Source organism: Momordica charantia (genome assembly GCF_013281855.1).
Source record: "Momordica charantia cultivar OHB3-1 chromosome 8 unlocalized genomic scaffold, Mcharantia_2.0 BLBB01000008.1, whole genome shotgun sequence".
Taxonomy (NCBI): domain Eukaryota; kingdom Viridiplantae; phylum Streptophyta; class Magnoliopsida; order Cucurbitales; family Cucurbitaceae; genus Momordica; species Momordica charantia.
The window spans coordinates 34,961,831-34,975,944 of record NW_028275166.1 but is presented as its reverse complement, the minus strand read 5'-3'; the positions used below and the strand labels follow the sequence as shown (position 1 = coordinate 34,975,944).

The window sequence follows — 14,114 nt, the reverse complement described above, 5'->3', positions numbered from 1 at the left end:
AAGGTTTATAGGTCACGAAAATATTGTTAAAAATATGAATATTGATCTATATTCTTATAAAAATTGTGAAATTTTCTACTGAAAAGTGACAATTGTAAATAAAATCTTCTTTCGGTATGAAAGGGTTAATGCAAATATAACATTTTAAAAAAATGCAAATACAGCTTTCGTTGAAAAATTTATAATTACTCAGATAACAGGAATCATTTTGAATTTGACCGTCTTTAATATTATTATTATTATTATTTCATGTTTAATTTATGTGGGGGAGGAAAAGTTGGAAAGTAACCGAATAAGAATATGGGCAAAACGACTGAGCAGAGGATGGCCACGTAAATCCATGCACCATCACTGGTAAGGAAACAGATCACCCAGCACCCACCACTGCAGAAACGGCGCCGTTCTCGGATTGCCCGTCGAACTCAATCTTCTATAGTGACGTGTTAAGCCTAAATTGGGAAAGAAAAAGAAAATGGCCAATCGAATTGGCCTCAATTTCCCCCGGCGGGTACCGGTTCTGACGGGCGGTCCCTCCGCCGTATGGTCCGCGAATAGGGCGGCGGAAAGCCTCAAGCGGTGGAGCTCCGGAGGAAAACCGCGGCGGCGTTTGATATTAGGCCTCGGAATTTCCTTCTGGGTACAGTTCCTAAATATGTCCGGTTCACTCGGCCCCGCCAAATCCTTCATTGCCTCTGCCAGGCAGAGAAATGCTGTCGAAGAGGTAATTTACAGAGCCCCAACTTCAATTTTCTTGTTTCCAAATGGAAGAACACTTAGCACTATGAGGATCCTTCAGAATTTGAGTGATAGGAAGAGATAATTTGTCTGATTCGCTCTGTGTCTAAAGATTTTGAAGAACGTGGAGTGGCCAGAGCAATTTCCCTTCAGGGACGAGGACTTCCAGCGCTTTGACGAGTATGAACTCTCAAATTTTTCCTTTCATTATTCTTCTTCAACCTTTTCTTTTCACTCGCTCTAGATTTGGAGTTACATCAGATGTTGATGAACATACAACGATTTCTCAGGACACCGGATTCGTTCTTCTATGAATCCCCACGCTTTGTCACCCACATTGATGATCCAGCCATTGCTGCACTCACCAAATTCTACTCGGAGGTATTTCCCCCAAGCAATACACCTGGAGTTAGCATTTTGGATATGTGCAGCAGTTGGGTAAGCCCATTTCTGGGAGTTTGAAAATTTTTCTTCACGAATCATGTAGAAAGAGAAGTTTGATAATCTCCCCCTTTTGGGTTTTATGTGTAGGTCAGTCATTTTCCAGCAGGATACAAGCAAGAAAGAGTAGTTGGGATGGGAATGAACGAGGAAGAGCTCAAGCGCAATCCGGTTTTTCGACTCTTCTTAACGCCTGAATAATCTATAATCAGATCATTGTTGAATTACCCACAGGATTCATGTTTCCTGCAATTTTTGTTCATTCAGGTTCTGACAGAGTACATAGTGCAAGACTTGAATCTGAATCCTAAACTCCCGCTTGACGATAATTCCTTTGATGTGATCACGAACGTCGTATGTTCGAGCTCTGATACAGCTACTCATGGTTATTTTTTCAACAATCTTTTTTCAACAATTCTCAACAACTTGTCTTGCAGGTCAGTGTCGATTATCTCACCAAACCTCTATGCGTCTTCAAGGAAATGAGCCGAGTTCTTAAACCTGGTGGACTTGCCATAATGAGGTGAGGTTATTATACAAGCCTAAGATCCATCCCGTGTTGAATGATGGGATGGGTCTTCACAGTCTCGAAGTATTCTAACTTCATTGTTTACTCAGCTTTTCGAACCGTTGCTTTTTCACAAAAGCGATATCTATATGGACATCGACTGGAGATGCAGACCACATTATGATTGTTGGGTCGTATTTCCGCTACGCCGGTGGATTTGAACCTCCTGAGGTATGGGAAACCCTTTGATTCTTTAGCCAACCATAGGTCAATGCTTAAGAATTACACATTGAGATACCTTCTTCACTTCTCTTCAGGCTGTGGATATATCTCCTAACCCCGGACGTTCTGATCCCATGTACATTGTATACTCGAGAAAGTTATCGACAGCTTGAACGTACAACGAGGAAGATGATCTGACAACTGAACTGAATGCAATTTGTTCCTGCAGCCAGTTAAATGTGCTAGTTTTCGAGAACCGATTCCAGAATCTGCAGTTTGAACTGCATATTTACATGTAACCAAGCTTCAAACAAGAATCTTTAGATATTTGAGATGCTATGATCACTGGACTTTTATTCTTATCTGAGGCAAAGCAAATTAAAAAATATTTATATTAACCAATTCCAGAACTTGGTTCTGCTATCATAGAACTTGAACTCTACACAGCCTGGGACTTCTAGATATGAAAAGAACAAAGGAATATACACGGGTGACATAAAGACGTCCTAATAAGAGAGGATAAGGAATAAAGAACCGACAAAAACAAGGTTGTGTTTGGGGATACAAACAAGATCAGATCCATCCCTGTTTGTAACGACGAAAGAGGTCCTCGGTCTGTGCGTTCTTGAAGGCACTGCAGCCGATTACATAGACGCAAATCAGAACCACCACGGTGACAATGAGAACCACATTTGCTCTCCTCCATTCTTTTCTGAGATTCCCCAGGAGACCAGCTTTGCAAGAGTTGCAATTGTAGCACAACTGGGTCTGGTCATTGCTCCAAAGATAGCAGTCTGGGTCAGCCATTGGGTCACCAGGGTTCAGCCACAGTGTTGGGTTCACAAAGTTATACCCACAGGCTGTTGGAGGTTTACAGCACCCTGACTGTACCACATACACAGTTAAAACCAAGTAAGTTTTAAGTTCCAACTTCAACCCACATTTTCGAACCTACAACTCATAGTAACGCATTTGATTCCTGATCGACATGACGACATGTCTGATCTTCAGCAAAGTAAATGAGGGAAGGGATTCAGACCTACGAATAAACACTAGATGGACGACCAATTAAGTTGGATCTGGCAGAGTCATGAGTGAGTGTAAAAGAGCAAAGTCAGAGTTGGAAAGTCATAACAGAGACCAATTTGTTCTTAAACAATTAGTCATAATGGACTGGTTAGCTGGCACCCATATCAACCATTTTTTGTTGCAATCTTAACCATTTTGAATTTGATTGATTTGGAATCAAAGGGTCCCCAATGAGATCTGAGCTGTCCACTTTATTTTTGAATTATGAAATCTGTAATGGCACTCAATGAAAAGGGGGATTTCTAGATTTTATTAGGCTATACCAAATCACTTCTTTTACAAAATTTACCAAAATTTGGGCCCCTGCTTTGTCCTAGTAAGGCTGTGGTTGGTCACATCCACAACCACCAAAACAAATGTTGAAGAGCCCCACTTTAACCAGGGCTTTAGAAGAAAGTTAGAACTAAAGTTTACAATTAAAAATATGATATTCTGAAAGTTCAAATTTAAGCATACGATATTCTGAAATCAAAATCTAAGCGCTTACACACCTGAAAGTCACATTTTTTAAAATATTCATATTTTTAGATGGAGCCAGAACCAGAAGCGTTAGCTCCAACGAAGTGAACCCAAGAAAAATAAAGAATAGCCCATCTAGATAAGATAAAGTACACCCCTTGATAATGTCTAAAAGTAAGAACTATGGAAAATCTTTTTCTTTCATCCAAACTACATTTCTCAATTGATATGGGTTCTCCTGTTTCATATCTCAGTTTACCTAACTTTACCCATGGGAATGTTCTGATTACTTATAAAATTTGTAGGATTTTTCAGAATTCTAACAAAAGGTGAAACTTTGAATCACACCCCTATTCTCTGCATTTTACACTTTAATTGTTAAATATTTTCAAACGAGTTAGAAATAATGACATAAATTATAGATATAAAGACTCGAGTTTTTACGTCAAGTGTTCAAAATGGTCAACGATATGATTAAATTTTCAAATGAAACTATTGTTTAAAAAAGAATATATTTGGAAAATCATCATTAAATACCGGAGAATTCCTGACCCCAAAAGTCGTTGGGACTTGGGACACCCAATGTCAACAAGTCACATGCTAATGCTGGAGAAAAGATAAGAGATGGGGTGGTTTTATATAATTTTTTTTAATGAGATAATAAATATTTTTAAATTCAAAGGCTTGAAAAACAAAAATCCGAAAATTCTAAATTACAATGTTATTTCTTTTTTCAAAATACGGACAAAAACATGGGAGTGCAATATTCCAGCTGATATGAAATGAGAGCCACCAAACATTTAAAAATAAAAAGATTAAAACAATTTTATTATCTTTTTACTTTTCTTTATTTTTAAACAACCGACCCACGGGGCCAGGATTACGATCCCAAAAGCTAAAACGTGTATTGGAGAAAGCTGCGATCTATTTCTGTAAAAGATGTCTCTAAAATGGCAAGGAATTCTCCTCCTTCAGAAATCTTTAATTCAAACAGAAACCCTTGGAGTATATTCCAAGAAAATACAGAGAGAGAAGATAAAATCATCTTTTTATAAAAGTTTTTGTAAGAAAATAAAGCGATACGCCATGAGTATAGTAAAGTAAAGAAGGAAGGAGCTGACCTGGAGAGGCGAGATGTCCGCCGCGAAAAACTGATCGGCGGCGAAGTATTGCAGATTAAGCTTGGGACAGACATCGGATTCCGCCAAACACGTCCTTATCTTCGGCCAATTTCCGGAATTGGTGAGATGGTTTTTAAGCCAGGATGAGAATCCGTCGAGCCGGAACTCCTTGAATCCCCGGCCCATGACGGTGTAGCTGCCGTCGGGGCGCGTGACGACGAACGTGAAGACAAGCAGGACGAGGAAAAGGCCGATCAGTAGAGCCATACAGAAGAGGTAAAATGCCAAGAGGCCTTGCCTGTTCCAGTACGCGCCGACGAAGCCGGCCAACGAGACGAGGAGGATGAGCACGCCGAGGAGAACCACCGGCCACCGGAAAAAGTGGATGCATCCGTTGTCTGGCTTCGAAGCTAGCCAAATTCCGGCGCCAATTATGGGTATGGAGCAGAGGAAAGCCAGGAAGTTCACAATTGCTGTGATGTTGTTGCTTAAACCCATCCTTGTTTCTTCTTCTCTCTCTCAATTCCAGTCTCTGGGTTGGAATTTTCTTCCCCTTTTTTCTGAGAGGAAATAGAATTCAGAAAGAAAATTGTGGAGGAAGAGGGAATTTGATTTGGAGATAATTGAGCTTCCGGGTGTATATTTGAGTTCACAATTGCTCTTCACCGAGTCTTCCTTCCCCTTCTGGTGTGTGGAAGTTAGAAGATTTTGGTTGGTTGTGTCATGCTTATGAAGGAAAAGCGACTGCGAGTGGAACGACACGTCGTCTCTAGGTGTTATAGCTCATTCCCTGCGACAACTCTCACACTGCCCAAAAAGTTGCAGCGTCCACCCACGTGGCACTATTTTGCCTTTTGATGATCCAGCTTCATTTTTCCTTCAAAAGGATAAATAAAATAAGTGGGAGAATTTCAACCTCAAACGAACAGCATTTTTCAGTTGAATTCCTCTTTTTCTTTACTTTACAGTGTACAGATCACTTTTTTATATTTTAACTTAGTTCCAAATTAATTCGAAGAGAGTTAAAACAATGAGTATGATGGCTTTTGTAATTTGATTCTACGTACCTTATCAAAATTGCCTCTGAGAAAGAGATTGTTCTGGCAGAAGGATAAGTGGTAGTGGGCAGAGCATGAACAAAAGAGACACACTGAGAGCCAGACTCTTCTCTCTGCCTTGTTTTTTAGTTGGAAATTGGAAGTTTATTCGTTCAGCGGGCAACCATGTGCTCAGACTCTCTGACTTTATTCTGGACTTCCCACATCCCAATTTGGCAGTTTTTGGGTTTATTCCTTTTTGCTGCCGACGATTCTCCTTATAAGCTTCCTCCCCGATCTCTTCCACCTTTTGTGATAGCATTCAATTTCTAAGTTCTAACCTACTCTGGGTCATCTCTTTTTATTGTCTCTTTTTGCCTCGAATTCTATTCTCTTGCTTTTCGAGGCGTACAACAGATTTGGCGTGCCAACTTTTATGAATTGGCTGTGCATTGGTTTGCTTCTGAAACAGGCTTCCGATTTGAAAATGCAGAACTGCACTCAATCTGTCTTGCCAGAGTGGGAGTGCATCTCCTCCAAGTTTCTTGCTTGAGCTCCAAGAGCTGCAGATGTGGTGGGCTGCGTTGGACCGATGATGGAACGAGTGAAATGATGCATTTCTTGCCTGCCCTTGGCAAAAGAAATTGTTTCACGGGTTGGAATCACAGATACGATATTTAAAAAACTGGGATCATAGCATAAGTTTATAAATGGAATGTACGGTATGAAACAAGCACTAAAAATGGAGCAAGAGCAGAAAGAGCTTAAAAGGAAATTAAAGAATACCTCCGAAGTCCGACCTATTAATTCTTTGTGTTAGTATCAGCAAATTCTATGCTGTTATTTTATCTTCAAGGCAAACTGAACAATATGCGTAATGGAAATTCTAAGTAATCAAACTTCCTTTTCTATTCTCGGGCATCTTCAAGTTTTTTCCATCAATTTTTTCCTTCAACTTTTCTCCTCTTCGATATTTTCTTCCTTCTTCCTCCTTTTTTTCTCTTCAAATTTTCTTTTCTTCTTTTTTCCTAAATATATAACTTGAAATAGTCGCAACATGTACCAGGTTGTTGCTCAACATTTTGAAATTCTTCTAGACTCGAGGAATCAAGAGGCTCCACATGAAATGCCTGCAACGTCAAGAACATTTGTAAATTGTTCTACAAGTACAGGCAATTTCAGTTTAAATGATGCATTCAATATCATTTTAATTTCAAATTTTCTTTTACTAAACATAGACACCCATTTATGACAAAGAAGCAGCAAAAGAATCATGTGAACGTAAATAAGAGACATAAACTTTGAGAAACAGAAACACTGTTGCATAAAAACTTATTTATTTCGTTAAAAAAAATTTCAAGCTATTAAATTAAAAGTGGAAGAAAATATTAGATAACCTATTTTTTAAAAATTGAAAAAAAAATAATTAAAAGAAAAAAAGACTATTAAATTTCACTGCATAAACAAATTGCATCAACTCACATTTTCCTCAAATGCAAAGGGAAAAAATTGCCTCGGGTATAAATTTGACTTCCATGAGAAAGTGTTGGAATCCATGTCGCCCCAAAGGCATCAAAAATCCATCTTCATACTTGAACAAACATAAATGTGCCCAGTAGGGAAACACCTATTTGCATTGTGAGTAAAAAGGTTAATAAATGTACATAGAGATGTAACAATTAATTTACAGAGGAATAGAATAAGTACCCAATGAAAGTTCATATTCAACCCATTCCATGATCTTTAAATCGATGACAAACATATACGCATCATGCCACCATACTAAGAATTATCAAACTTGATTTATAAATTATTCTTCCACAAATTACTAGCATGCCTCTTTGATTCGTGACACTGAATCCATAGTTCATTGCTTCCAACTTCGTCTTCAATTTCATTCAACTCCAAGTTCACGCTTCTAATGCCGTTGAAGGATGGTGTTGAACGACATTTTAAATCTGTAAGAAAAATAGTAGCTCAAGATGGAACCCCCTCTGAACCCTCGCAACCCCAATGGCTGGCTCTTGAACAAATTGCACCTCTTTTTTTCTGCAAAATCATCCCGCCTACAGAAGGTAATGAAAATAAATAATTTGGTTTGGTTCCGAGCATACCGTTTACAGGTCTTGCAAGGACGCCTGTTTGATCAAGACTTTGCTGTGTGCAAGAAGATTTGAGGCCTAGTTTTGGACACAGTTAAAAATAGGTTAGGAAGGCAGAAGAAGCCGGTTGCAATAAACATTTCGAAGAAAGGGATAATGACATAGAAACAAACCACATCTCTCCTTTGGGGCCATGGCGATGAAATTTCTACTCCAACAACTTTTTTATATAAGATACAGTCAGCTGCGTATTAATAACCACTTGTATAACCTGCAAAGCACATTGGAATGAAGAAGTTGTAGTAGTAAGCAAGAACTCAGACTGGAGAACAGGGGTAAGAGCAGGACATTGGCATTAGTTATGATCAATAATGTAAAACAGAAACGTGAAAAAGTGAAAGTGCAACTTTTAGACAAACATTCCTTGTATGTTAAAAAGAAAAAAAAAAGTTATATTCATACATAATCCTTGTATGTCTGTATCTTTTAGACAACTCATAATAAAAATCAGTTAATTTACCTAATACTTACCGGAACATATAGCAACCCTAAGTGCTCAAAAACATCCCAAAGTGCTCCATCGATATGTCAAGGTTAGAGGTAAGAAGTGATGTGGAGAGGAAAAAAAATGAATGATGTTTTGCTTAGGGGTGTTAAAAAAATTCACACACTTCAAAAATTTTTATCAACCGAACTTCAGATAATCCTAAAGAGTGAGCTTCAGAAAATATGTCAATCCCAGCAGAATAACACTCTCGTCAACAGCTTTGCCTCTCACTTTAGTTCTTGTTTTCGTTTCTACTTCTACCTCTTGCATTGCAAGTACAACTGAACCGCTCCCTCTAATTCATTTCCCCATCTTCTCAAAGCAGAGCATTAACAATATCGACAGACACAAGGCTATTTCACTCAATATAGTCTTAACAAAACGACCATACGAAGGTGGCAGAGAACGCAAAAGAAGTAAAGCTTGATCGTCATCCTCGACTTCCACTCGATCTTCAAGTCAAATCCATAGCTTTGCCGGACACGTCTCATCAACAACTTCAATCAGAATTTCATCCGCTAATGACAATTGTGTAACGCTAAGTGCGTTACTCATAAGAGGCTGCTTTTCGCGATCGCTTAATCCGTCAGACAGAACTTCTTTACCTCTCAATGTCTCGAGTAATCCTTGAGAATCTGATAATGCTCTCACTTCTTCACGCCACAGACGGAAATCATTTCTTCCGTTCAATTTCTTGATCTCACTCATGGCCGCATCCATTAAAAACCCTATTAAGCAGAATGCCAAATTATTAATGCTTAATACCAAACAAGCGAAAGAAAAAGAAAGATTATGAACTTACCAATCTCAAACACTTGAACTAGCAAAATTTATCGCCCTCGAACCATTTGTTTAATTTAAATGGATGAACAGCGGCGATCGTTCTTTTCTCCGGAAACATCTGCCGATTGTGTTATTAGCTGTACACTGTAGTTAGGGTTTTATAGAGAGATGTAGAAATACGAATGTGACCGTTGGAGACCAGTAAGATTGTGGTGAATCCTGATCCACGTCCGCAATCTTCCAGTTCTCGGATTATCAGTCCCAGAGGAGTTGGTCATTGCACGAAAACATAATCAAATAATGCAGCTTCAAATGTAAGTAACTTCTCATCGCTTAATCCGTCAGATAGAGGTTCTTTACCTTTCGATGTCTTGATCTCATTCATCGCCGCATCCATTAAAAACCCTAGTAAGCGGAATAGACCAAATTATTATTAGGTAACACCAAATAAGCAAAAGAAAATGAAAGATTATGAACTTACCAATCCCAAACAATTGGAACTAGCGAAATTTCTTGATCTCAACCATCCGTTTATATGGATGAAGCGCGACTTTCGCAATACTAAAAGAAAATCGCTTCCTATGTGGGACAAAGAAGACGCCGCCATTACTCAATATGAAATATCAAAGGAAGAAAACGATTAAGAGACGAGGAGGAGAAGACATTGACAGAATGAGAGAGAGAAGACGAACGATTCTGATCCTTTCGTCACGGCAATCGTTCTTTTCTCCGGAAACGTCTCCCGATTGTGTTTATAAGACCGTAGTTAGGGTTTTATAGAGATATGAGTAGCACGAATATGACCGTCGTAGACCAGTGCGAGTCGAATGCGCGCGCAGTTCCAACGGTCGAGTCGTTACGTTACTGAGAGTGACAGATCATTGCCAGCGAGATTGAGAAAATATTTTGACCAAGTCAACAATCAAAGCTGTCATTTTGAGTTTCGGGTTGGATTGGATCTGAGCTGTAAATTATTTTTCTTTATTCTTTTAATTTAATTCTATTGTATAGGTATTTAACATTTTTCCCGGCAAAAAAAAAAGTATTTGACGTGTTTTCAATATTAAATACTTATAATTTATTCTTTAGGGTTTATCCCAAAAAATAATAATGATAATTCTTTAGGGTACACTTAAAAATGGTAGTGTAAAAATACTATACCTTTTAATGGATCGTAGGTAAAACTTTCAGGGAAAATAAATCACTTTGACCAGTAATCTTGTTTGAATTTTCACTTCCAACTTTCAATTTCATTTAATTATGTCTATTCAATTTATATTTGTTTGTCAAGTGATATGGACAACAAATAAATTAAATAATTAAAAAAATTCACCAATTTAATACAAATAAGATCGGTACAAAATTATGTTTGATTGGTGCATATCATTAATAACTTCACTAAAACTTGTAAAATTTAACTAAATAAATTATATTGATAGATGTTTTTGTCATTATTCTACTTCTTTAATGCAAAATATATTAGACAAATATGTATATGAAAACCTATCAAAATTAAACAAATTAACTTTTTAAAATTTAAGAATATTACAACATTCATTAAAATTTAAAGTGAAAAATAAAGTTTACAAAATTTTGCTCCAATGACCATTCATAATTGTTTTATAAAGGTCATGGATAGGTTTTTTAAAGTCAGCGACCAAATATAAATCTATCTTCAAACGTATGGAGTAAACTATTTTACCCCATAAACAAAAACATCATTTTGTCTTATTATTTTTATTAAAAATTGAGTACGTATCAGATAGTTTATCAATATAATTTTAAAAAGTTTATAGAGACTAATTTATGGCCTTTTCTTGTTGTGAACCAAAATGTATCTTATTAAAAAATATTTAGAGGAAGTATTTAATTAGTATTATTTATACTATTAGTGCCTTTTGAATTAAACAGCTAATTATGTATTTATTATTTTTATTTTGAATACATTCCAGTTTATTTACTTATTTTTATACTCCGTAGAGATCTAATCCCTGAATAGTGGACTACATTTTCAAAATTTGGTTGGGCCAGGCCGGTTGCTTGCTTCCGGCCCATTCTGTTTTTACTTGAAATTTAAAATACTTAAAATATTAAATATTTAGTTGGCTTGTTCTTCACGCAGGCTGGACATTCGGCAACGGTACATTTTGGCGTCAATTCGCTCTCTTCCGTTCCCGCTCCCAGATCGTCACTTCAGAGTTCACATTCGTGGTTCAGTTATCGATCCGGTGAGAACGCGGGAACAGATAGGCGATGAAAGGAGAACCCTAACTTGGAATCGCCTCCAAATCTTTCCCTCGCGTCGGTCGACAAAAAAATGCGTGAACCTTACTCACTCTGCTGTTCTCTTCGGAGCAAATCGAGTCGCCAATCTTATTCCACTCTTCGAAATCTCACCGATTCTCCCCATTTTCAATCTCCAGATCGGCCGGAGATTTGAATGGCAAGGTGTTCGGGGAAGAGAAGGTCGGTGTTGGGATGCATATCGTCGCGCGGAAGGAGGCATGTGATGGGTACCTGACTCATGCGCGATCAGATTCAGGCCGATGGCCACCGACTTTCCCATGGGCTCGACGGCGACGGTGTACGTACGACAATGTCGTTGTTTCCCGGGTAATTCATCCCTATTTTTTGGACTTATTTCGTGTCGTTCCGTTTATGTTCCCATTGTTCTATTTCTATTATTTTTTGTTTTCTTTTGTTTTTCATCTCACATCGTTTCTTTTGGGCAGAGATGTGTCCCACCAACTTCGCTGTAAAATTCCTGAGGTCTGGTTGTCCTGGTCGTCCTGAACTTCTTTCCTCGACCATCAGGTTAGTAATGGCATCTTTGTTGATTTGTTATCTATGTCATTTAGTATTCTGTCGCAAAAATGATACGGGTACTTTTTCCATTTGTTTTTATCTCTGTCATTGACTATATTGGTTCTGTTTTCCCAAGTTGCGATAAAATTTTAGTTGTCATAATCTGCGATATTTTTCTAACTAACTTTTTTGGAATAATTAGAGACATGTTCCAAATTAAACCAACTGCTAGAATAAATAATGCATTTTTACTACATAACATTTATTGCTTTCTATTTTTTGAACTTTATGAACTTCTCTTTTCTGTTGACTTTTACTGGAGAATTCTTGTCTAATGATCTGAATGCCAGCATAAATTTGAAGGATGAGTATCTGCTGTCCACCGGGGACCGTGTGCGTGAGTGGGTTGCGTGCGCCCGTCCACCCGAGCCCGCGTGCGAGAGTGGGATGCGTGCGCCCGTCCACCCGAGCCCGCGTGCGAGAGTGGGTTGCGTGCGCCCGTCCACCCGAGCCCGCGTGCGAGAGTGGGTTGCATGCGCCCGTCCACCCGAGCCCGCGTGCGAGAGTGGGATGCATGCGCCCGTCCACCCGAGCCCGCGTGCGAGAGTGGGTTGCGTGCGCCCGTCCACTTGAGCCCGCGTGCGAGAGTGGGATGTGTGCGCCCGTCCACTTGAGCCCGCGTGCGTGAGTGGGTTGCGTGCGCCCGTCCACCCTCGCCCGCGTGCGTGAGTGGGTTGCGTGCGCCCGTCCACCCTCGCCCGCGTGCGTGAGTGGGTTGCGTGCGCCCGTCCACTGGAGCCCGCGTGCGAGAGTGGGATGCGTGCGCCCGTCCACCCGAGCCCGCGTGCGAGAGTGGGATGCATGCGCCCGTCCACCCGAGCCCGCGTGCGAGAGTGGGTTGCGTGCGCCCGTCCACTTGAGCCCGCGTGCAAGAGTGGGATGTGTGCGCCCGTCCACTTGAGCCCGCGTGCGAGAGTGGGTTGCGTGCGCCCGTCCACCCTCGCCCGCGTGCGTGAGTGGGTTGCGTGCGCCCGTCCACCCTCGCCCGCGTGCGTGAGTGGGTTGCGTGCGCCCGTCCATTGGAGCCCGCGTGCGAGAGTGGGATGCGTGCGCCCGTCCACCAGAGTCCGGGTGCGTGAGTGGGTTGCGTGCGCCCGTCCACCCTCGCCCGCCTGCGTGAGTGGGTTGCGTGCGCCCGTCTACCCTCGTTCGTGTGGGTTTTGTGCGCCCGTTCACCCTCGCCCGCGTGCGATAGTTGGCTTCTTTTCATTGGACACTGCTCTATAATACTCTTTTTTTTTTTTTCTATTTTCAAATATAAACAATGCTTGATCGATTTTGCTTAGTTTTGGATACACCAACCTTCCAACACAACTCCATAGCTTTTCATGTCTACCTATCACAAGTGCATAGCTTCTCAATAAAATGGGATTGTGAAATTAAGTTATATCAGATCCAAATATGATGACTGATTAGACATTCCTTTTTCTCTGCTAATTTTACATTGTATGTTATGGTTTGTTCTGTTTTATTGTTTTATTTTTTTATTTGGTAGTTTTTGTTAGAATTTTTTTTTATGTGTTCCCGATTATATTTTTGCTTTATTAACTTTTCTCCTGTTTATTTGCTTTTGATTATAAATTGTTTTTAAATTGGTCGTATTGTAGTATAGATTAAATTAGTCATTAGAAACTGTTATTGTTTCTATTGGTTCTGTTTTTTTTTTTGGAGTACAACAAGTTGGTTGGGGTGGGATAGGGTTCTTCTATTTTTAGTGTTAGCCTTTTATTTTGTTATTAGATTGGGTTATCTTTATTATTGTATTTGGAATTCTTTTTTTCCAATTAAGTTACATTTTATCAAAGAATTTTGTTCTTCGTGTTCGAGGCCGACACCTTCATGAACAGAGGCTAGAGTGAGTTCATACACGTAGGCTACCGGCACATTATTGGCAGTTGGTTTTTGCTTCGCAATGAGGGCTAATCGTCACAACACAAACTCTTGATCTGTCGATTCGGTACCTTAGAATTTCTTATGCATTTTCTTTTTAGTTCTTAATTCGTATAGGTTTCCATCGGGTCAATTTTTGATAGGGCGATTTTATTACCCTCTTGTGAGTTCTCACTACAACGATGTGGAGACTACCATGAGAAAACGAGGCAACTTTTGTGGACAGATGTTGACAGTGTCCAAGCTCCAAGAAATGTTTTGTAAGTCAAGATTCTTTGTTTCTTTTGTCTATTAATAACTAGAAGAAACTAACCG

General features: G+C 39.6%; 2 protein-coding genes across 3 annotated transcripts; one reads left to right on the top strand and one right to left on the bottom strand.

Moving 5' to 3' along the window:
- The first annotated feature begins 268 nt into the window (after positions 1-268).
- Positions 269-2,268, top strand: LOC111021917 (S-adenosyl-L-methionine-dependent methyltransferases superfamily protein). Its single transcript, XM_022299045.2, has 8 exons — positions 269-721; positions 848-915; positions 1,026-1,173; positions 1,267-1,347; positions 1,444-1,530; positions 1,614-1,699; positions 1,795-1,915; positions 2,002-2,268. The coding sequence occupies exons 1-8, from the start codon at positions 473-475 to the stop codon at positions 2,077-2,079; spliced, it is 918 nt and encodes a 305-aa protein (XP_022154737.1). The 5' UTR covers positions 269-472; the 3' UTR covers positions 2,080-2,268.
- Positions 2,226-9,777, bottom strand: LOC111021918 (tetraspanin-2). 2 transcript variants are annotated; one of them, XM_088127754.1, is made up of 10 exons: positions 9,526-9,777; positions 9,064-9,449; positions 8,246-8,989; positions 7,888-7,985; positions 7,320-7,792; positions 7,095-7,239; positions 6,399-6,742; positions 5,643-6,237; positions 4,576-5,452; positions 2,226-2,791 (listed from the first exon to the last, which is right to left on the bottom strand). In XM_088127754.1, the coding sequence occupies exons 9-10, from the start codon at positions 5,071-5,073 to the stop codon at positions 2,480-2,482; spliced, it is 810 nt and encodes a 269-aa protein (XP_087983880.1). In that variant the 5' UTR covers positions 5,074-5,452; positions 5,643-6,237; positions 6,399-6,742; positions 7,095-7,239; positions 7,320-7,792; positions 7,888-7,985; positions 8,246-8,989; positions 9,064-9,449; positions 9,526-9,777; the 3' UTR covers positions 2,226-2,479. The 2 variants fall into 2 exon arrangements, with proteins under 2 accessions (XP_087983880.1, XP_022154738.1); XM_022299046.2 differs by lacking the exons at positions 8,246-8,989; positions 9,064-9,449; positions 9,526-9,777 and having other exon boundaries at positions 7,888-8,085.
- Positions 9,778-14,114: the final 4,337 nt, after the last annotated feature.

Excerpts from the sequence above, each read along its gene's own strand:
- LOC111021917 (XM_022299045.2), top strand. The coding sequence starts at position 473 with ATGGCCAATCGAATTGGCCTCAATTTCCCCCGGCGGGTACCGGTTCTG. Across the intron at positions 1,531-1,613 it reads TTGATGTGATCACGAACGTC|GTCAGTGTCGATTATCTCAC; the intron begins GTATGTTCGAGC and ends CTTGTCTTGCAG. Across the intron at positions 1,916-2,001 it reads GTGGATTTGAACCTCCTGAG|GCTGTGGATATATCTCCTAA; the intron begins GTATGGGAAACC and ends ACTTCTCTTCAG.
- LOC111021918 (XM_088127754.1), bottom strand. The coding sequence starts at position 5,073 with ATGGGTTTAAGCAACAACATCACAGCAATTGTGAACTTCCTGGCTTTC. Across the intron at positions 2,792-4,575 it reads CGGACATCTCGCCTCTCCAG|TCAGGGTGCTGTAAACCTCC; the intron begins GTCAGCTCCTTC and ends TATGTGGTACAG.